We start from the raw sequence: 24,740 nt of genomic DNA, 5'->3' as shown, positions 1-24,740 counted from the left end.
ATGACAGGGAGACTGAACAGAACTAAATCAAAACACACTGAACAAAACCATGAACCTGACAGTGTGTCCCCCCGGGAAAGGCATGTCCTCATGCCGTAAAAGGTTCAACTAAGGAGGGATGGCGGGGGCTCTGGAGGAGGATGTTGAACAGGAGATCTGTTCTAGATAGGCAGAATCTGTACGGGGGAGTGGACGGTGGGAGGAGCCAGGCACAGGAGGATCAAGATAGGAACCCAGAGTCCAGCCAGGCTGATGCCCCATGGTGGAGTCAAAGGAAGGGAAGAGCCGTGGTGGAGATTTTGCTGTCAACACCAGGGGGACAATGGATGGAGATGGAGCCGCTGGAGGTGGAGACCCAGGTGTAGCTGACTAGCCGAAAAAGTCCATGTGACATCGATGGTTCTGGAGACGAACGTCCGAGGTGGAGCCAGGACGCCAGAAGCTTGAGGGCGGAGTCAGTAGGCCCGAGGACCAAGGCTGAGCTGGAGGGAAGACAGAGCCGGACAGAGCTGAAGGCTCAGGCAGGACGACGTCTGACCAAGGTGGCGCCGAAGGGACGAGGCAGCCGGGTGGAGAAGCAGGGACAATGGTTTCTGGTGAAGCCGAAGGAGGGAGGAGCCAAGGCGGAGCCGATAGGTCGATAGGCTGAGGTTGGAGCGATGGGTTCAGAGGCTGGAGGCGGAGCCAGGGGATTCTCTGGACTAGGCAGAGCTGGTAACCTGAAGATCCAAGGCAGATGCTTACTGAAATGTGTTGGAGGATATGCAGAGGGGCTGAAAGGAACCAGCGGAGGCGGGGCTTAGGATTTGGGGAGAGGGGTTGGGAGAGGGAGGCTGGGCGGGCACTCAGGAAACATAGGAAACTCTAAGCTGGGCGGGATCAGCCGGGAAAAGGAAACTCTAGGCTGGGTGGGACCAGCAGGGATGGGAGAGACCGGGGAATTACCTCCTCAAAAAGTTCCAAACACTTTCCAGATGCCAGGCTGAACTCATCCACAGCGACAGGGTTGTGGGCGGGGCTTCCCTCCATGCCCTCAAACTCCACAAGCGGTCCCTCTGTGACACACACTGTTGTCTGCTCACGCACCTGGTCAGACTCTCTGTGTGGCTCAGGCTCCGGGGCGTTCTCTCATTCTGCACTCATTACAGGCTGGGGCTCGTAAATACGTAATCATGGTTCGCTTGGTCCCCTCAGTCCGTTTAAGTGTGAAAAGGTTCCTCCTGTGCGGAAAGCAAGCATAAATAACAAGGAGAACTAATGAGATAATTAACAGAACAGGTTAACGGAATCAGTAGCTGATGGAACAAACTAGGAAACCAGATTAAATCATGACAGGGAGACAGAACAGAACTAAATCAAAACACACTGATCAAAACAATAAATGCAATAATTTTTGTTCTTGCCTTATTAAAGTTATGAATTTTGACCAAGTATAATTTTTGAGGTTTTGGTTTGTGGGTTTTGGCTCATGACTGTATATTGTCAGATTAGGAAATGTTTGGAAAAGAGTGACGCATGACTCTTTGCACTGTGCTCACTAATGAACATATGCTGTCATGTTACCCTGCAGGCCGCTCTATATGATTAATGAGCTGTGTTTATTAACACCCAGCTCCACCAATCAGCACACAGCTCCATGTACCAGTCATTTTAAAGACTGAACAAAACCATGTCAAATTCTGTATAAATGCTACTAGTATAGAAATGAGGTGATGAAGATATGTTCAAACATTTAAATTCCGTTCCAACATCTGGCTCAATTATTCACTTTTTTCCAAATTCAGTTCCTCTAGGAGACATAATCATCTGGATTTACTTCTTAATGAAATTGGAATTATCCGCATGTGTGCCTCTGTATCTTATATCTTAATTCTATGAAAATGAAATCTGTCGATACAGATCCTCTTTCTATTATGAGCAGATTAAAAGTTACAGTTTCACTTTGGCACAGACAGAAGAGAGAGGAGGACACACACACACACAGACAGAGGTATTTATAGCTCTTGTGCTTTTGGTATGATGTTTGGAGTCTCTGCTCAGGGGAACAGAGACACAGACTGCACTGCTGTACTGTCAACCCACAGCAATATAGCAAGAACAAACCCCATCAGCACTAGTCATTATAATTATTATTATTATTATTATTATTATTATTATTACCAAGAATGAAACATGCTTTGTCAGATTATGAATGCTTTCAGCACTCTGCAAAAAGAACAAGAATATTAAAAGTTTGTTTGTGGAAACACTGATTCGTTTTATCCCTATAAACACATATATACTTTCTGGCAGACTACAAACCTTGTCTCATTACCATGAGCAGATTTAGAGAAGCACTGAACAGATGAGTGTTAGAGCTCTGTAAAGAGATGCAGATAGTCATTCTGATACTGAACCCATGAGCTCCACAGTCAGATGGGGATTTTGTTAACATGTCAGGCCTCATCTTTAGTTTGTCACCATTATGTTCTGTTAGTGTTATCATCATGGACTTTTAGTTTGTTTTCATTCTCATCATGTGTTCCTTTGTTCAGTTTTCCCGCTCCTCATTTGTGTTCATTGGTTTGTGCTGTGTTCTATTAATTATCCTTGTTTGTGTTTGATATATAAGTTGATCCCTTACATTCATTCTCTGTTCGGCCTACGTTGCTTTTAGTGTATGTTTCCCTTCCAGTGATGCGCGGGTTGATCCGAAATGAGCGGGTGCCTGCGGTCACCCGCGGTTACCCGCGGTTACGAGTCATCCAAAAATATTTTTAATGATATTCGGGTCGCGGTCGGTCGGGTCGTTTGAAATAAAGATGCCAATTAAACCTTTGTAATTTATATAGTTCTAGACACAATTTTGAAATACATAGGCCTACACTTTATTGGCTGAATAACTGGCGCGAAGATGACGCACGAGCTCAGTCTGCAGGTAGAGATGGAGGCGGCAAAAGAAAAGGTGAAGACTGGGGAGTGGAAGCTCCGCAAATACACAAACAGAAAAAGCAAAGTGTGGGAGACATTTGCCGAAGTAATAAAAGATGATGACCAACGTGCTGGCTTTGTCATGTGTACTTCTTGCGATGCTATCTACACATTTGATAGCCACAAAACTGGCACGACCAACATGGCGCGTCACAAGTGCGGCCCCGGTAAGCCATCACAGCCGAATAGAGCAGCGTCAGGCCAACCCAGGCCACAAACTATAGATGCTTTTATGCGCCCTGACCACACGAAAATTCCTCTTCAAGTGAAGAGTAAATTTGTGGATTATTGCGTGGACTTTTGTTGCACAGACCTGCGCCCCTTTGATATTGTTTCGGGGGAAGGTTTTACGAAAGTGGCCCAGGGTCTCATCAACATTGGAGCACGTTATGGCTCAGTCGACGCAAATGGAGTGCTTCCTCATAGGCAGACAGTCTGTGATCGAGCTAAAAAACAGGCCATGGTCGAGAAAGAAGCCTTATCCGAGGTTCTGAAGTCAGCGGTGCGTGACAATGGAGGGGTTATCACTGGATACCATGTGCAGCCCATGTTCTGAACACAATTCTGAAACATACGTTCAGTGGATCTGACATTGAGGAGGTAACGGAGATGATTGACGCGTGCAAGGGCATTGTCAAATATCTTAAAAAAGCCAGTGCAAGCACAGCTCTCCCATATGGCTTAGTCCAAGATTGTGAGACTCGTTGGAATAGCAAAATTGACATGCTTAAATCTGTGAGCAAGCAATACAGGGAAATTAACGAGCTACTCGAAAGCAGGGGGCAGTCAGAGTGCATGGAAGGCATATATCAAAACACGCTCACAACCGTGATAGATTTCTTGGAGCCTTTCAAGAAAGCATCTGAGGAGTTGCAGGGAGAGGACTACCCGACACTGTATTTAGTGATGGTGTGGTTTTACAATCTGAGCGCACACTGCAGACCAGTCTTTGGAGACCCAGAGTACATGGCTTTGCTCCGTACGCGCGCACTTTCTCTACTCCATCAAAAGTTAATCCTCACAGACACGCACAAAATCGCCCTATTCCTCTGCCCCCGCTACAAAAGTCTCAAAATGATGACCGAGACTGAAAGGAAAAATCTCCACAGAATCGTTGGCAACCTCATATACCCTGTGTCTCTTGAAGCCGCGGACTCTCCTGAGACTTCAAGCACTACAGCACCACAGACATCTACAGGCGAGGGTAAGTGGCTGCGTTATTAATGATGAATGGGATATTTCAATTTAATGCTGGTAAATTACATTATTGACAAGTGCTATTTTACCTTCCATAGACGTCACTAACGAAAGTCAGAGAGAGAAAAGACCTAGAGTGGACTTCGCTGAATGGGCCGATGATGCCGCTGATGTGGGCCTGACGAACGAATTGGAGCGTTACTGTGCTGCACACTTTACGCTGGATGACTGTGACGAGGACCGGTTGCTTGAATTTTGGGAGAGACAAGCACCCACCTTCCCGAGGCTTCGTGCACTGGCAAGGAGGATCCTCTGCGTTCCAGCATCAAGTGCAGCCAGTGAGCGCACATTCAGCTCCGCAGGTCGTGTCATAGAGGCAAGAAGAAACCGTCTCAACCCAGGGACGGTTGATTCAATATTATTTCTACACAGCGCGAGGAAAGCTAAAAATAAGTAGGCTAATCTTCTGTTTTAGGCCACCTTATAGCCCTTTTAAGCCCAAGTTAGGCTTACTGTATCTGATTTAGGTTCCTGTGTTAGTTTTATGGGTATATTTGTGTAGGCTAAACAATGCAGCCCATTTTATTTTCTTATACAAATGCATATTTTGCGTTTATCTTGTATCTTTTTTTTTTACCAACAAGTGGCACCCTTTAACCTTCTTTTTAAGCCCAGGTTAAGTTTACTGTGTGTTTCAGTTTTCAGTTTTACTTTCAATGGTATTTGTGAACATTTATTTATGGATATTGTAGCCTCAGTCTTTGGCTTAGCCTACCTGTTTTTGTTCGTCTAAAATGCGTTAATAAAAATTTTATTAACATATTCTATGCCTGCATTTTGTGCTTGTGAGAGCTTCAAACATCGCATTCATCAATAATATGCATCTAGACAGCTGAAATGGAAAATGATGGGCCGCCAGTTTTGGATGGGCCAGGCCAATTGTGGGTGGGCCTTCAATTAAAAACGTTAAATAAAATAAAATAATAAAAAAACGTTATCCAATCACTGCTTAACCTAATAAAAAATATTGACTTATATAGCCTACTGTTATATTATATGTGCGTATACATAATATAGATTTTAATAGCTTGATGCTCTTTAAATATTTTGTTGCATTGTTAAAAGTAAATCCGCGATCGCTCTCCATGGTTCTGACCAAAGAAGAGCGCTTTGGAATCTCCATTACGCATCATACGCATCATACCTGGGCTGCATTTTCCGATAACATTGTCTCTTAGCGCGCTACGAAGACTCTTAAGGTATAACTTAACTAAAGGTATACTACCACTAAAGGTATATCATTGCTAGGCGTCTTCAGGGCTATCATCCACTCGCGAGGCAGAGGCGCTGAAAGGCAGAGGCGCTGGCGCCCTCCTACGGCGCTGTTTTTTGTAAAACATGATTTTGACGACTTCATTAAGTTTTGTTTTATAGAAAACTCTTTTTAAAAGATTTTCGTTTTGTATAAATTGTATCTTAATTTTGATCAATGTTTTATCAATCAATTGCCCGTATTTAATACATAAGAAGCAAATATATAGCAGACAATGTAATAAGGCGTCGGCACGATCACTTGCATTGCATGTGAACTGGAGGGCGCTGAAACTCAGCTTGTGCCTCACAGATTTGAGAAATATAGGCTATATATTACAGAAAGCTTGAAATGTCTACTTTTAAACGAAAATATTCAAACCAAAATAAATAGGCTACTCTCTTCCATATGAAATGTGCATTTCTCTCTGGCGTTCATGGCGAGTCCGCATCGCAAACTTCATCTTTGCAGAGACACAGAAAACACCAGTTTATTACTAAACAATTAAATGTCTTCTTGCTAATTTAGACACATTCATAATCATTACTTAAAAAAAATGCGGGTCAGGAAGCGGGTCGGGTACAATATTTTCTGTTTCTTTTTTTGCGGTCCGAGTTTCGGGCGGGTTAGTTGAAAACGTCGGTCGGGTGCGGGTTGTTTATACATTGACCCGCGCATCACTGTTCCCTTCCTATCTGATTATTATTTTTCATCATCATTTATTAAACTTCGTATTGAAACTTTATTCTTCATCTTCGTCTGCCTTCCTGCAACCACCAGTGACATAGTCCTATCAGACAACATGCCCACTGTCCATCATAGAGCTTGCTAAAGTGCATGTTGCTTTTTACACTGTAAAAAGTTTGTAACTTGTAAGCTTAAAGAGCTGGTTCTACCTGATCTAACCCTTGAGTTTAGTGTAACCAATGTATTAACATTGATTCAGTGATGTTAAATAATATTATTTATTTATTTATTTAGATGTTACCACATTTTTAGGTTAAGATTTTTTTTTCAGTGTACTGTAGTTCCAAAAAAGTCCTGGTCGATAGTTGCTACAATGAACGTTTCTAAGCATGAATTAATCATTGGATTTGGGTGAAGTTTGACAGGTTCATGATATTTTAATTATTTAAAGCAATAAAAAAACTATAAAATGTTTGTTTTCAAGAAATTAAAATTCATTCTATACATTTTGAATCAGTTGGGTTGAATTAGTCCTTGAATTTCACTCTAAATAAACTTTAAAATTAACACAATTGGAGAGAAATTAAAGGGGTGTTTGATTATAATTTCACTTTTTTAACTTTAGTTAGTGTGTAATGTTGCTGTTTGAGCATAAACAACATCTGCAAAGTTACAATGCTCAAAGTTCAAAGCAAAGGGAGATATTGCTTTTAAAGAAATCACTTTTTAAGGACTACAATAAACGGCTGGTAGGGACTACACGACATTCCTCCAGGGTTAGTGACATCACCAACCCTAAAATTTACATAAACCCCACCCCCTGAACACGATTTATAGATTATCAAGACAGAATATGCTAATCAATGATTAGAAGATAACTACACATAAGCTACATAAATTCATCAACTAACCATTCAGAAACGTCCTGTTGCATTCTACATGTCACCTCTTCTTGAATCTCTCCATCATTGTCTGAATCCGGTTTGAACATAAAAGGCTAAACGTTTTTGAAATGTTCAGTGCATGTCTGTGTGAGTGCAAGCTGTTGAAGCTCCGGCCTCTGTGCCGGGAGCAGCAGCTCATTTGCATTTAAAGAAACAAACTCAAAACGGTACGTTTTTGCTCACCCTCAAACATTTACAATTTTAACATGCTATATAAAAATGTCTGTGGGTATTTTGAGCTAAAACTTCATATACACACTGTGAGACTTATTTTACATCTTGTGAAAAGGGCATTATACCACCCCTTTAAAGCCTCCATTTTCTCACCATGTCTTACACAAACAAGCAAAACAACTTACAAAGAGTTTACAAGGTTCGAACCCCCTCATCATTTTTGGAAAAAGTTGGCAGAAGCAGCTCTGTAGGGGCTATCTGACATGTTGACCATACGATGTGTGAGTGTGTAACAGTATTTTCTTCTCTCCTGTAAGCACAGTAATAACCAACCTTTTACACGCTCCTCAGAGAGCCATCAGTCACAGTGTTTGAACCTGTGTGTGTGTGTGTGTGTGTGTGTGTGTGTGTGTGTGTGTGTGTGTGTGCGCGCGCATTGGATGGCTGCGCTGGGAAATTGAGATTGCAGACAATGAATAATTCAGCCACACAGTTTCCTCACCTTGTACATTCAGGAGATACTTATAAATGTAATGTATACCTATTCGCATAAATGCAAACAAGCACATCGGCATGTACTGTACATGCACGGTAATGGTGAACATTATGAATGGATCGCTCAGGAAAGCGTCTATTGGGATAAATGTCACCTATTCCAAAAAAAACCCAGAAGAGATAGACCTAATGGAATGAATTAATGCTCTTAACCGTATTGATTTGAAAACGCATGACAGGTAAGTGTGTGGTGTGTGTGTGCGTGCGCTGGTGTGTAGGTGAATATGGATTACTCTGTTTAAAGAAGTCTCCACAGGCTCTGTAGGTTTAATTATTGATAGTGGAAATTGAATCTAATGAAATTTCCATCATCTTGAAACAAGAACTGAGCTCGATACATTCTATATGTTCATATAAAGAAGAAAATTAACATATACACAAACACACACATCATTTCAGTAACCTGCATTCTATAGAAAACAATGATCTTTTTCAGATTAGGGGCATATGACCTGAAGAAAGGGCAAGGGAATATTGTCTTGGGAATAAAGTTATCCATATAATCTGTCAGACATTATTTCTTAGAGTTTCTGCTTGGAGTTCAGATGCTTTTTCATCAAACACATTTAGTAGTGCGACTGTAAATGCATGATTTTGGTCATAGATCTCCCTTGGGGCACATGCTTAACATCTTAAGTAACAGTTGAATTTAACACACAGGCCTGTGTATCCTTTAACTTGAGGGGATAAGCAACATGGAAGAGCTGAAAAATTCTGTAACTCTTCCCCTACACATTACACAGTTCACCTCAGGACACTAAATGCAATTTATGTGTGGGAATTGAAGATTGCAACATGAGCAGTTCCTGAGCTGATTTACTTTTGCTTTCATGCTGTGATGGTCGCCCAATCGATGCAGCTACTGCTCACAGAAACTTGTCAGAGTTTGAAAACAAGCAGTATGATCAAACCTATAAAAATGTTGCTAAAATTGTACTACAATAAGAGTGCTGGTTCCACATGACAGTAATATTTCATCAAAGACACAATCATTTCCTTTGAGAAATGTTTGTGTTACAATACAAAATGTATTATCTGGCTAAAAACAGTGTGACTCTCAGTGTGATCACCATCAATAGCAGATCGTTCAGCTTAGATGTCCATTGTCAAAATTTGCAACTTGCTTCCAAGACTTTGAAAAAACTAAAACAAACAAACTAAACACTTCAAGTTGGAATTGGAAACTGATAGAAATGTTCAAATCCAACTTTTCAGGTGTATGATTCATTTTAGTACAAAAGTTTCTGATAAATCATGATTTGTTTGTGAAAATATTCATACTCCTATTCATATTCACAGTCATTTTTAGCACGATTAGTAAATGAGACCCAGTGTGTCTAGATTACATGATTAAACTGTTTAGCAACCATTTGCAGATGCTGATGCCCAAAAGTGCACATTTTGTGGTAACATCTAAATATACTGGTATTATTCAAGTAGAGTGTAAAACACAGTAAAAAAGGATCTTGATGATAAAGAAACAAATGGAAGTATTTACCATTTTGACTTGATTTAACCCATAATTTCAACCTAATTTGTCAGGTTGATTAAATTACATTTTTGACTTAAACCAGTTAATTTAAATGTTACCACAGGGAGCAGATTTTTAGGTTAACTGAGAAAAAAAAATTACACTGGAGATGCTGTAAAATATCAATCTTCAATAAATCTAGCATTCAGATAACTTCAGGTCTGCTCTTTTTATAGCAATGGACAAAAGCATATCTGAACTCTTTAGTAGTTTAAAATTATTAATGCTGAGAGCTTCATGTGCCCTGTTAACCTCTCTCAGTTTATCTTTCTGGTTTTACAGTGGTTTCTCCTGCTTTATACACTCAAGACAAGCATTAGATCACATTTCCTTTAAGACGTCATTGGGTCAGCAGATTCATTCTTTATTTACGGAGGTCATGGTAATGGAGCAATTTAAAATACCTCTGTAAGTCCACATTGCACAAACATGTGTAAGTTTGTACATCCATCAAAGGGAAATTGGTTTTAAATAATATAATTCTATAATAAAATAATATGTACTAAAATATATATGATTTATTTTTAAATATATAATTATATAAGATTACTGAATGTTTTTCATCTGCCCCTGGACTACTTAATTCATTTAAACAGCACCACAGCAGAACGAAATTCAAGCGTTTAAAGCTCTTATTCAGTTCCATAGGGCTAATCTCTTAAGCTTCTCTTGTCCTTTCAGTCTACACACACACGCAAACAAGAATTCCCTCAATGGTTTTCTGAATTTGCCTCTCACCTAGGTTAATACCAAACATAACCAACCAGGGCTGTTTGTGATTATCATCTTTGAGTAGTGAAAAAACGAGCCAGTGCACATTGGCGCGCGAGATTGGCATCTCGCTCTCCGCCCCGCAGCGTGGGTATAAACACGGTAGTGGATGCACGCACCACTTGTTTTTCGCTGAGGAGGCGAGCGGAGCCCGGGGTCAGCGGTGATCCAGCACTAGTGACGACGGGACTACAGGCTTTGTAAGCCTTGCCCGTGAGAACGGACGAGAACTTACAGGCACGGGAGGGGAGAGGAAGATCACCCTTCCAAGAGGTAGCGGTCGCCGGACACAGCTGCATCGCGACAGACCGCTTCACTGGAGGGATAGCCTCGTAACCCTTCACCGCTCCTCCGTCAAGGGTAGTGAGGGGGGAGGAGGTACTAAGGCTGTTTCTGGCAGCTTGGGAAAGAATGGCACTGGGGCGGCAGGCTGAGGACCAATCATCCAAACGAGATGGTTCGGGACACGGTGGAGGGTTCCACGCGAGCCCGAACATCTCGGCGGCCCGTTTCAGCATAGCTGACATTTCTGGATCCAACTTGGGCAACGCTACTCAGTAGCGGGAGAGGGAGGCAGCGCAGCCGAATCATCATCTCCAGAGTCCAGCTCCCCTTCCGATGCAGCGATCGACATCCTATCCTCAGGAGGAGCCCCGAACGAAACGGCTGGTCGGTCCACTACAGAGGGACCAGCATGTTCCACAGGGAGCTCCACCGGCTGCGGTGAGACACAGGAGTGAGGGGCCCACGGGGACTGGTTACCGGGTGGGGAAGCCCTCACTGTGATCTTCAGATCACCCATCCAACACGGCACAGTAGGTCTCCTCTGGGATTGGCCAGCAACACTGACAGGAGATGGTGCAGCCTGTACCAGTGAAGCACTCACCCTCTTTGCCCTCTAACCAACCGTCAGAACAAACAAACACAAAGAATGCTGTTAAAACAGCAGTTGAGAGCTCAGAGGGCTCGCGATCACCGCTGCACTCGCGCTGTAACACACCAGCACTGGGAGAGACTTCCAGAAGAAGCACCGACACACTCGCTCATTGAAAAACACTCCAACACTCTTCAGAGACATCTAATCCAGTCGGCTCCGAAGCGAAAGACAAGTGGTTTGTGCATCCGCTTCCGTGTTTATACCCCCGCTGCGGGGCGGAGTGCGAGATGCAAATCTCACACGCCAATGTGCATTGGCTCGTGTTTTCAATACTCGAAGATGACAGGCTCCCTAAGCGTGATCCCAATCAGTACGGTATGTCCGACTACGTAGAACTTGACCGAACTGAAAGGGAACTGGCTGGTTGTTGCACTCTGCAAACATTCCTGCTGTAATAGACCTTATTCACAGTAGCGCCATCTTTGATTTTTAATGGGAATGAAAGCGAGGCTGTGAAGGACAGACATGCATCTCTTCAATGGGCTGTACTGTTATTTAATGTGTTTTTGGATTGTTCTGCTCATGAAACACTGGAAAAATATCTTTCCAAGAAATTTCAGTTGACAAAAAACTCCCGACAATATAAGCTGTGGAAAATTGTAAGTAATAGGAGCTTTATAAAGCTTTTTACAGCGGATGCCATTGGAAACACAGCAAGTCTATCCCTCACAGCCTCACTTTCATACCTGTCATGGCGCTGCTCTGAATAAGGTCTATATGGATATCTGCTCAGTCATGCAATAAATTCTATTCCACACATAGCTAAGCCAGTATCCAAATGGCATCGCAAGCTCTGGAAAATAACACTCCAGACTAGTTTATTTAAAATTTACTTTGTTGTAGACATGATACTTTTTAGATTGCACTTTTATGGTGAAAATTACATATCTTTTAGCATAATGTATAGCATAAAAATTAACTTGTAGCAGCGTTGCAATTTTTGTCTTTATTATTTTATATTTGTACTTTTTTCTGTTATTAGTGTGTCAGAGTTTGGTGAGGGATGAGGCAAGGACAGATGCAGAGAAAATGGGCTTTTATTTGACAAAAAAAAATAAAACAAAGCAAAAACTACCCCATGGGGGAAAACATGACTGGCAGCTTGTCAGGACAGGACAGGACAGGACAGGACAGGACAGGACTGAAACCAGCAAGGCCACACACAACTGGAACATTTGATGACAAACTGGCACAGGATTGCGAACACAAGGAGAATAAATAGGGAGAGCAAACAAAGCAGGTAATGAGGGAGGACAGGTGGAGCAAATTAACAAATAATCAGATACCAAGAGGGACCAAGAGTCAGACAACAGACAGAAGAGCACATGGCACAAAGAAACAAACATGACAAGCCTTGTGCTCACATCAAACAAAACAATGGGTTGTTTGGGTGGCTCGCCAATGTATTAGCTTTCTCTAATACATAAAATAAGTAAGCTTGATCAGAGTTATTATGGGGGGAAGAATTTATAGATGGTAGTAGTGTAGCACAGTTCTTCAGCAGCAATGCTAGCTTGTCGGTCTTAAAAGAATCTTAAAGGACAAGTTCGGTATTTTACACTTAAAGCCCTGTTTACAGATCGTATCTGATGAAATAGAACGGTTAAGATTAAAATTTGGACACATGCTCCTGTCCCGAGAATTTTAGGTTTATTTCGCTTCCCCCCACCACCCCCACAATGGTTGTCTATATGCACTGGAAGATTCCGTCCTAAAAACACATTAAACTTTCGTTTACAAAGACGTGAAACTCACCGAGTGGTCAGGGGGTGTTCACTGATATGTTCCATCAAAAATCGCTGAAAAAGATGCATTCCAACAGGTTTTATCGTAGTTTTTGTCCAGCTCCATTGACTTAATAGGACGTGCTGTGAGACCGCAGCACCTTTACGATATTACTCCGCCGCTTCTTCTTCTGCTTCTTCTGTGTATTCAATGAAATGCCCGTGGTTTGCTTGCAATTGGCAAAGGTGCATTATCGCCACCAACTGGGCTGGAGTGTCTATTATTCAAGCTCTCAACGGAAGAATCACGGGTGTGACGCGTTTGGCAAAATAGGTCCACAAAAGCGAAATAAACCTAAAATTCTCGGGACAGGAGCATGTGTCCAAATTTTAATCTTAACCGTTCTATTTCATCAGATACGATCTGTAAACAGGGCTTTAAGTGTAAAATACCGAACTTGTCCTTTAACCCAAAGTTATTTCTATGGGACAGAACTTTATACATGAAGACAAAAGGGCTACATACAATAGAAACTTTTAGGACTTCCCACTGGAGATTGATCTACACTGCAATCTACTCTGAGCAATGTTGTTTCTTTGTCATTCACACCCATCAGTTTCTGTGGGCCATACGTCTGTACCTTTACAGACACAGAATTGTAAGCTTACATTACATCATATGAATGCAAGTTGATTCCATCTGAGGCACAGTCACAATGCAAATGCATCTGACTAAAGATGACTGAAAATACACAAAATCTTTCAACACTTACAAGCTTCATGTTCACACAACATAACATGCATGTGGCCAATAAAACACGAGAGGACCTAGCCATTTGACCTTTTTCACAGACTGATGACAGGTTTTAACGGTCATCAGCATCGTAAATCCTGCAAAGGTTTTTATATATATATATATATATATTTGTATATTTATAACACTAAACTTAGTATTATATTACATTGCATCAAATTACAAGAAAACTAGTTAACGCTGCTGTGAGTGTGTTTCTAATACAGCACCTGTGAGAGAGACGGTAAAGTTGACATCTATCTTTCTTCTGACTGCTGTTATCAGTGTCTATTTTTGAAAGTTGTGAAAACACTATTGTGGAGTTTTTCTTTTGCTATTTGAGCAAATGGGAACACAAAAATATATTTAATGTATTATCTCATTCACCACTATAGAAGTTTACCCAACTATGACGACTTCCGCTTCAGAGAAATCCGGAAATGTGGGTCTATGAAAGCAAGCCAGGCACTCAAAGAACATTTGGCAAGCGCACGGCGAGTAAATGAATACACAACCTGTGCACTTGCATGAGAGACAGAACATGGAGCATGAGTATCCAAACCCTGACATGGAACCGAAACTAAACTAGACATGAGTTGCGGGATCTGAACACCACGCTCCGAATACAAAGCAAGGCGCGCGGACAAGAGGGCACGTGGCTTGAGCACACTTGAACCCACACGCTCACACAAAGACAAGACAATGCAGGAGTGTCATGGCTCTGCCACAAATCCAAGAATAAACCAGGCTGAAGTGACAGAACCCTAACAATTCGATTTTATTATATCAAGATTTAGTATTTATTATTATCAAGATTTTTATATCAAGACTCCTTTCTGCTCCTTACAACTTTAAGTTGTAATTGTGTGAAAAAATTCAGTTTTCTGAAGGGTAAGGCCATGTGTCACTGTCCACCATAGCGTTTTTTTCCGGAGGCTAGCTTATTTTTCCAATTGTTTTTTAAAACGGCAATAGCGTGACGAGGCGCTGTGCGTCTATTTCACGCTTTTTTACCGGTTGCCGAGAGTTGAAGAATGTTCAACTTTGGGTAAAACACAGTGTTCATCACTGTCACTTTTTATCAAGCCGTCCAGTCACAGTGGAAGAGGGGCGAGACAAATACCACACCGTCCAACCGCCACATCCTGCTTGTACAACAAGCATAATATTGGTACAAAATAATTTAAAACAAGAGCCAGAGCAAATACTTTACATTGTCTCTACATTTTTATATTGAAACAATACAGAAACAAACTATCTGCGAAATGAGATACTAGTAACACTTCCACAGATATTCTGTATCATAGCAAGCAAAGCATCTCAACTGAAACAAAAAGCTGCACTGCCGAAGTGCTCTCAAGCGCCCACAGCTAGGCATTTTCAGCTGGCTAAAAATGTGGATTCAAGATGTGGAGGTAGAAAGTTTGCATGTGAAACATTTGTCAATCACCTGTTATACCTAAAAGTTTCTGACATGGTAAAGTATAAAAACTAACTACTGGAGTACAAAATGCTCTTCTTGCTGATATTTTTTCCTTATGGCCTAAAGTGTTCATACTGCATCTCTCTCTCTCTCTCTCTCTCTCTCTCTCTCTCTCTCTCTCTCTCTCTCTCTCTCTCTCTCTCTCTCTCTCTCTATATATCTCAGGATGAATTGCATTATGTGGTAATATTGACAAAGATGTAGTAGAGGGTCATAGTCTGCTTACTCTGGGCACAGCTGCCTCTTGTTTGCCATCTGTCAACTGCAGAAAGAGAGGGAAAGATTACATTAAATTCATTACTACACTTTATCAGTATCATTCATTTTCAAACTTTCCAGTCCTGGATACTAATTATTCAATACAGTGTTCTAGCTGTGCAAAAATACTCATTATACTATTATGTGGAACACCTGTTCAACTAGATGCTTTATACTGTTTATTACTGAACAGTACCCATAAAGAACACACTCTGTTATATACTTTATCTAACAGAATAATGGCAGCAAGTTAAAATTTGAGTATGAATTTGGAATGATATACAGGTACATCGTTTACAATTGACTGAGCAGAGTTTTTTGTCATTATGTTGTATTCTGAAGAAATACAATACCATAGCAAACAACAGTAAAACCCATAACCCGTTGAAAGGACTATCCCTCAAAGCCCTTTTTCATTCAAGTTAAATGAAATATAATATAAAACCCTGAATAAGGTTTATAGTGTAGTAGTGTTCATTTAAGATTTTTAAATTTCCAAAGCTATGTCACCCGACAAAGGCTAAACCCATTATACAGCAACTCTGAAACACAAATTTCGATTGATTTTATATCAGTTTTCACATTCTGTTTCCTCTGAATCTGATCATAGCCGACCCAAACCATTTGCTTTCCGTTTCACAGCAGGGCTGTTTAAAAAAAAAATGCCACCCTAAATATCATCATCATCATCTGCATCTTCATCATCTTCTTCTTTTTGGTCTTCGGAAATTGTTTTCTTTTAATTGCTTTCTTTTAAATTGGCACTGTATTGTTAAAGTGACATTTTAAGCACCAATACCATTGGGTATTTAAACCTGAATAGAAACATAAACCTATTGCTATCGATAAAATAAAACAATTTTAAAATAAACGAATTAATCTCGAGATTTCTTACCAGTCTTTAGAAAGACGAATGAAAATGTCAGACTTGCTGAATTTTAGCTTAATTAGTGTTATTATTTTTTATTATTGGTTCTATGAAAATATAAAAGTATATAAGATTCTTAATTCTGTACTATTTGTACTATAATATGTTCTATTATTTATTCTATTCAATATTTTTTTATTATTTATTCTATTCAGGTTTTTACACTTCTTTTCAAGCATCCCCTTTGGGGTCAACCATAATTCATTGAGTAAATGAATACAGTAGTTACTGTGATTTCCCTTTGCACAGCAGTCAAAAAAACCTCAGAAATGATATATAACCATGATATATATAACCAAACATATAACCATGTGCTCTAAAATGTCATTGCTGTTGCCATAATGATTATGTTGTTTATCTGAGCTCTTTAAGCACTGGTTTCTGTTGTTAGTTCCAGGTGTGTGTGAGTGTTTGTGCGTTATAGATGTTCTGCAGGTGGTGATTACAGAAGGTCTGTGGTTGTGTGTATGTGTGTGTGTGCCTGCACAGCTACTAATAATATCACAGATTGACAGAGAAACTCTAGGCACACCGGACGAAAGCTCACTCTTACATATTTATAGATCACATGCCCAAAATAAAGCACACAAACTAACAGTACTTCTTTCTTCTGCTTGTCTCTGTAACTGACATGTGATCATTCAAGCAGTTTTATTCTGAATTGAGCTGATTCTACAGGCATACACACAACGGCTGCTCCTGGAGACTGGAATAATCAAACAGGGAGTTCTTGTCACAGTAAACTCTGTACTGGTCTCTGATTGTTCTTGAGATGATTCTCAAAAAACGAACACAAGTAACCGTCAAAGCAGGTGAGCTCATCGCGCTGAAAGGGCAATCACACTGACAGTGATTTGCAGCGACCATGAACGACAATGACCGTTTGTGATGTGGCGCAGTTGAGCAGAGATTTCCATGTACAGTGTGAAGGGTATAATATAGAGCTCTAAACTCTTCAACTCAAAATGTATCAGTGAAAGGAGGGAGGTGCTTACTAAGGAGGTCAGATCAATTTATATTATATTATATTATTTAGGGCTGTCGATTTAACGTGTTCATTTAATTAATTAGCTATGAAAAAAAAACAAGGCGTTAAAATTAACGCATTAAATGCACCTGCCCCAGACATTTCATACAGTTGACGGTGAAGAACATGATGCAGGGCAACAGCTCACTGCGTGATGTAGCCTAGAGAACGCTGTTAGAATGCCCCTAAAATTGATGCACAATATATAAATGTGATATTTCCATCAAGAGTAGCATACATTTTTGGTCAAGATCATAATAATCTTGTATTGACAATGCAAGAGTCCAGCACTCTGTAAAGTCTCCTCTAGCACATCCCAAAGACTTGAATTTAAGGTATTTACTCAGAGGTGCCAATTCATGTGTGAAAATGACTCTTCATGCTCACTCCCATTCTTTCACAATTTGAGCCTGATGAATCTTGACATTGTCATCCTGGAATATGGCCATGATGTGTGTGTCTTCATTCAATTCAATTCAATTCATGTTTATTTGTATAGTGCTTTTCACAATACACATAATTTCAAAGCAGCTTTACAGAAAGTCCATATTACAATTTAGTGTTTTGTTATCAGAGGTAACTAAGTTACAAAATCAAAGTTAGCTAAAAATGTATTAATTTAAACAATTTAGTAATTTAATGCAGATACAATGAGCTCATTGAAGTAATGAATACTTGTTTGTTAATAAATTATTATGACATTTAGAAAATATATAGCATTGGTGCATGTTGATTCAGAGTTGCCGTCATCTGAAGTCTTCGCAGGAGTTGGCGTCGTCTCTTTATAGGTGTTGGGCATCTGAAGTCTTCATAATAGGCTGGTTCCAAACTGGAACTGACATACTCTCTAGTTACCTCAGGATGGGCATCCCAAGATAAAACAGAAGCAAATAGAAAATAATTAGCGTAGCTGCTGTTCATGCTGTGCATTTGATCTGATATAACTGTATATGGTTAGGCGATGCATCATATGAATGCTATTGGCTAAAGAGTCTTTAAACTTGGAGACTGAGTCTGAGCCCCGAACATTATCAGGAAGGCTATTCCAGAGTTTAGGAGCAAAATGTGAAAACGCTCTCCCTCCTTTCACAAGTTCACACTTACATATAATTTGAAGGGGTAAAGTTTAATGCGTATTTGGCGTGCTGTCCGGAGGGAGGGCTCCGAGCTCGGAGTTCGGCCCGAACCCAGAGTACTCCCCCCGTATGTAAGTGTTTAGGACTAGAAGGGTGGAGAAGGGGTGGTGGAGGGATACTGCAAAACTGTCAATGGAATGAGGTGAGACTGCTGAGTATATATGCACCTCTTACCATTGATTGCTGAGTGCTCTCCACCTGTGTTAATTATCTGAACGTGCTCCTCCCGAACCTTGTTAATAAAACATCATTTAATGGACTTAGAGATTCTAGGTACTATCAAAAGCCTACTTTGTGACCTTAAAGCGCGTGATGGATTGTAAGGCGATAGAAGATAAGTAAATACACAGGAGCTGTATCTTCATGGTTGTTTAAGAAATGAAAAGCTACACACTCCATCAATTAGGCTTAAAGAACTGTTCCCAAACATATTACATGCTAAAAACATAATAATCACTGCAATAATGATCTAGTCATAGACTCTTAAGTATTTGCCTATTTAAATCCAAACAGCGACTTTTTTTTGGCAGTGTATATTATATTATATTATATTATATTATATTATATTATATTATATTATATTATATTATATTATATTATATTATATTATGTTGGTTTATGTTATGTTATGTTATGTTATGTTATGTTATGTTATGTTATGTTATGTTATGTTATGTTATGTTATGTTATGTTATGTTATGTTATGTTATGTTATGTTATGTTATGTTATGTTATGTTATGTTATTGTAACACAGTTCAATGTTGTGGGAAGAAGGAGGCGGGAACCGGCGAACATTCACAACTTTAATAATAAAATAATTATTAGCCCCTCACGGACGACTGCTGTGACATATAATAAAACAAACAAAACACAAGTCCAGGCCTGTCCTCTCTCGATCTTCACTGTCGTCGCTCCTCCGTGAGAGATACGAGACCGGTGCGTCGCGCAGGTGTCACTCATTATTAATCACGCAACCCGCCTCGTACCGTCCTCCCACGGCCCTCGACCTCGTCCTGCTCGCCACAGTTATATTATATTATATTATATTATATTATATTATATTATATTATATTATATTATATTACATTATATTATATTATATTATATTATATTATATGTTATAATGTTTACTCTGTTTACTTTATAAACATCTGTGTAAAAGCTGTTTTCCTTTCCTTTTTGAGATTTGCGATCTGTACAACCAAAAATCTGGACAAGACTACTAACAATAACAGTGAACCTTGATCAGGATGCAAAGGCTAATATATTATTTAGGTAAAATAACCATTAAATAAATGTGGTAATTCGCAAAGTTTTAGGCTAGTATTTTAGTTAAGATAGATTGTTTTAATATACAGTATAAATAATAATATCACTTATATTAATAATAATATGTTAATTTAAACGATTGTTAAGTTATTCTGCGGCCACCTTGGAAGTTTGCTGAGGCCCCCTAGTGTGTTCTGGCCCCTAGGTTGAAAAAAAAACTGTTAGATTGATATAATAATTTAATGCTCAATAATATTGTATCTCTCTAAAGAACCCGGAATATGCTTTTATCGTTTGAAAAAAAACAAAAAAGGATATCCATGGTAAGTGCCAAGAACTGTGTGGAGTTTAATTATCTAGAGGAAATCCTTTTGCAGAAACAGTGACATTGTGTGTAATTTTGCCTTGTGACCAAATCTCAAACACCAAATCATCACTGTAAAGTCAATTGCTTATATGAATGCACTGGAAAAACTGAATGATGATTAAAAATTGTTATGACAATGATGAGGATATTTGTGTCTTAAGATGGGGGACCATGGCTAATAGCATGTCTGATAACCCCTGTGCTCCAGTAATGATCAACTCATCAATCCACAGGTTTCTATCAAATGTGAAGACGAATCAGAGCCACGTCTCCATTGTGCTTTCTCAAGGGTTGTCTTGCCCTTTAGTTGCCATGGCGACCCCTGACTTTGCCTGTCAGGAATGAATCCTGAAGTTGTCAAATTCAATGAGCATCAACATCTATACACAAAACTGCATGTTTGTTAGTAAAGTAGTCAATGTAACCTGCTCTCCACAACCACAACCACCATCTGCCTCTGTTATTTATTAGTAATCTTATGCTAATTTCTCAAGCAAATTAATATGAAGAAATCTCAATTAACCAGAAATAATCAGAAATAAGTGGTCATTTAAAAATGCAAAGATGCTCACTGATCTTAATATTGAATTTGATTATATATTGTTAATATATTGTTTTTGTCACTTTACATCCACAGGATCAGACTTCCTGTGTGCGACACACATCATTCCAGTGAAGAACGAAGAAGGTGTTGTCATGATGTTCATCTTGAGCTTTGATTACGTGCTAAAGGAGGGTAGCATGGATTCGTTGGACAGACTCAACCACAGCTCCCCATCCAGACAAGAACAAAGTAAGAGTGCTTCTCATCTTTTCCTTTTCTCGTTCCCTATCTGTAATGCATTTTTTTCATTTTCATTACTGCAGTAAATTGACAACATCTGTTTTAATTGCTTACATCCTGTCTCTTCCATTTAAACAAATGGAGTGTGGTTGATGAGTAGAAATGATGGAGAGGTGTGCAGGAATAAATATGGAGAAGGCAGAGGAAGAGAGAAGGGTTTTTATTTTCTCCAGTTGCTCTGGCTCACCAGCACACACTGTCAAACCCGAACCCAGTCAGCTAGAAAGGAAATGAAGTGGGGGGAAATTATTTATGTAACACAGTGTTACAATTATTTGGATACCTGAGGCCAGGTGCTGAACGGCGCTTCATTTATAGGACAACTGTGCACATTAAAGATTAAACCACCCAATACGAGTAGAGAGAGACTGTGCGTGTGTGTATGTGTGTGCATGCTATAATTATGGCAAGTGTTCATAGAGACCTGGAAGCAATAAAACTGCTGCACTGCATTTTCTTTAAAATATGCTACTGCATCAGTATACACACATGTGAACACACACATGCGAACACACACATGCCTGATGTCCTCCTCTAACTTTGTATTGGAAAGTCACATCTGAACTATGAAATCCAATTAATATCCAATGCTAAAACCGTCTCTGTGGTATCATAGCAACAGGGAATATTTTGAAAAGGACATCTGCGTGTGTTCGTATGCGAGTAAGTTAGAGGGACTGTTTAGTTAGGGCTGTTATTGCATTAATTTCCTATTATAACTGTAAAGCTGCTTTGAAACAATCTGTATTGTAAAAAGCGCTATATAAATGAAGGTGACTTGACTTGTTATAAATTGATTATTTGCAATGGCAGTATAGAAAGTATTATGCTGAGACACACAACATGATGCTTTTAAAAGCTGTGGCAAAAAATTCCAGCTGGGATGAATATAGATTTCCTAGATCTCTCTTCCTCTTGAGAGCAAGGCTGAGAGTTAAATTGAGAAGAGGTGCATTGAACCAGCAAAGCAGACACAAACTAGCTAGTAAAATGTAAATGAAAAGCATTTCCATCCTGATTGTGTCAATGATTTATTAGGTAAGGTACTCTGATAAAGATTGAAGGATCTCCCACTCAAAAAAGCCTCTTTTGTGGGATGCATTAGGCTGTTTTGATGAAGGAGTGATATAAATAGCCCAGTTTGGAGACTTTTAATTAATGCTGGCGTGGTATTGAAACCCCAGGGGAAGAGACAGACAGAGAGAAACTGAGAAATTGAGAAATCACAATGCAGAGATAAAAAAATATAGGTTCTTGATAATAATGTACAAGGCCTTATAACTTCGTTTAGCTTTTGAATTAAATAAAATATGTAATAATAGTGTGTGTCCCTGTATGCTGTTTTAAAGGTTCCTAATGTTGTTTTGGAGGTCTCCTACAAAAGGTTTACATGCACCCAAGGTCAAAAAACGCTTTAATTTTCTTTTCACAAGTTCAAAAGAGTAAGCGTATTTGGCGTGCTGTCCAAGGAGAGGGCTCTGAGCTTGGTGTTTTGGCACAATCAAGCTGTCTCAGTATAGACGAAGGCCAAAGTGTCGAGAAAAAGATGCATTTTCAAATGTATTCAGATAAGTGTAGATGTAGCCTCAGACTGAAGAAAACTGCTGACGCTGCTTGAAATGTCATGTCAACTACACAAATACAACAGAAACGGATGGCATGAGCTTTTCTAGGACACCAGTAATGATTTTGTTGGGCATCAAACTTTCAAGAAGCTCTCCTACACCCAGTGTTGTGGTAGTGCCAATAAGATAATGTTTAATATAATGTAATATAGTAAGCTGGTCTCACTGGTCCATAAATAATTTAGCTGTATTTTCTTTTTGGTTGGTATGAAGCTCAGGTAATAAAAATCCATGTGGAGTCCTAGGGCTGTCTTGCCCTCCAGAGGAGAAAGAGACATAGAGAGAATTCGAATTTAATGCATGTTTCATCTCCTTTCTCTCTGAATTTTATTGATGTCTCAGTTTTCCCTACAACAGAGACATTTCTGCTTCTTTAACATTCAGGCAGTTCTTGTTAAAGATTCACAGTGTGTGTAGGACCATGTGGCTGCAGAGGATTTCCTGCATTGTTCCCATCAGAGTAACTTTGTTTGACGACTACTATCATTAGTTCTGCTGTTAATAATCATGTATTCTACTTTCTTTTTATTCCTACACTGAGACTATGCAAAAAATGCAATGACCCTCATTGCTGCCCCCCTCACCTGAGGGCTGAGACCTAGAAGCAACCCTACTTCACCCAAAAATTTAAATTCTGTTATCATTTACATTTACTATCATTTGCGTCCATCCACCAGGCCTCTTATACAGCCTCGGCCTTGGCTGTAAGAGCCCTCAACGTCTCCTCCCTGCTATCTGTCGGCGAGGTCAGCCCCCCCTTCCTAATTCCAAAGAAAGAAGGACGGTTCTGTCTGCCTACCAAGGCATATGTCAAAGTTCTTCCTTTCGGGCTATCTCTAAAGCCGCCTTTCCACTGCAAACGACAAACGACAGCCGTCGGACCGGAAGTCATTCATTTCCTATGGAGAGACGTACGGGAGCTGCGGGGAGTTCCGATCATATGCGTATGCGGAAATTTCGGATCCGATTTGAGCTTCGGATGCGTTGAAATATCTGAACTTCTGCGGCTAGACCGTATGCGACCGATCGACCGTATGTGATGTATTCTAATCAAAACTATGAGCGCGAAGCTAGAATTACCAATATTTTAATACTTTAATGTAAACGCTATTCCTGCAAAATGACGGTTATTAATAATTATGGCTGAAAAAAATATTTGTATCATTATTAAATCAATATTTATATTGATTAGCTCTATAAAATCGACTGTTTTTTATATATAAGATGTATTGAGGGTCATTTGTTTTGTGTGGATATATTCATGCATGCATTACATTCATTAAAATCATTAATTTTACCATTGTGAACAGCGGAGGGTAACGGTTGCATCACGACCAATTTCAAAGTTCAGTGCGACTGACACCAGGGGGCGAAATGCGACAATCGAATGCGAATGTCGTGCGCAGTGGAAAGGCGGCTTTAGTCCGAGAGCATTCTGTCTGTGTGCGGAGGCGGGCTTAGCACCGCTGAGAATAGCGGGGCTCAAAATCCTGACATACATAGACGATTGGCTGATTATAGCCGATTCGAGAGAGAAAGTGATGCAAAACACTGCTCGTTTGCTCGCTCACATCACAGCGCTAGGCTTCAGAGTGAATGCGGGCAAAAGCAAATTCACTCCCGCTCAGAATGTTATATCTCTGGGTTTTGAGCTGAATTCAATTAAGAAGTTTGTTTGCCCATAAAATCTTTAAGATATTAGGTTAAACTTATTTGGCTCGCTGATGAGGGGCTCGATGAAGCAGCTTCAACTCGAGCTCTGATATACCCCCCACAGTGGCAAAATGTAGGATATGATTAGGAAGGGCAAGGTACCTAAGATGAAGGTGGAGTTTGGGGAGGTGGAGGGATGCTGGATAAGCTGATGCTAGAGAGAGCTGATGCTAGCTCGCGGCTGCTTATATACTCAGGCTGTTGATTGAAAGATTAGATTGGCTCACTCCTCTCTAACTTACGTTTAGGAACTTCATTTAATGAGTTTGTTTGCCCATAAAATCTTTAAGATATTAGGTTAAAATTATTTGACCTGCTGTCCGCTAATGAGGGGCTCGATGAAGCATCTTCAACTCAAGGTCTGATATACCCCCCAAAAGTATCTTGGGACTGGAGGTTTGAGTATGAGGCTGGAGAATGCCCTGCCTCAGTGTCCATGACATGGAGCCCCATGAAGTCAAATGATCATGGGGCTCCCAGATGTCACAGACGGA

General features: G+C 40.1%; 1 protein-coding gene across 3 annotated transcripts in view; it reads left to right on the top strand.

Moving 5' to 3' along the window:
• LOC309513756 (potassium channel, voltage gated eag related subfamily H, member 7) overlaps window positions 1–24,740 on the top strand; it is a 77,656-nt gene that overhangs the window by 15,124 nt on the left and 37,792 nt on the right. For all 3 annotated transcript variants that reach the window (XM_082189745.1, XM_082189747.1, XM_082189746.1), the window contains exon 3: window positions 20,702–20,857. In XM_082189745.1, the coding sequence (XP_082045871.1) occupies window positions 20,702–20,857 (156 nt within the window). The remainder of the gene's footprint in view (window positions 1–20,701; window positions 20,858–24,740) is intronic.

This window comes from Leuciscus leuciscus (assembly GCF_965113295.1).
Source record: "Leuciscus leuciscus genome assembly, chromosome: 14".
Lineage (NCBI taxonomy): Eukaryota > Metazoa > Chordata > Actinopteri > Cypriniformes > Leuciscidae > Leuciscus > Leuciscus leuciscus.
Note: the sequence above shows the minus strand (reverse complement) of the source record. Positions and strands in the feature narration are given on the sequence as shown.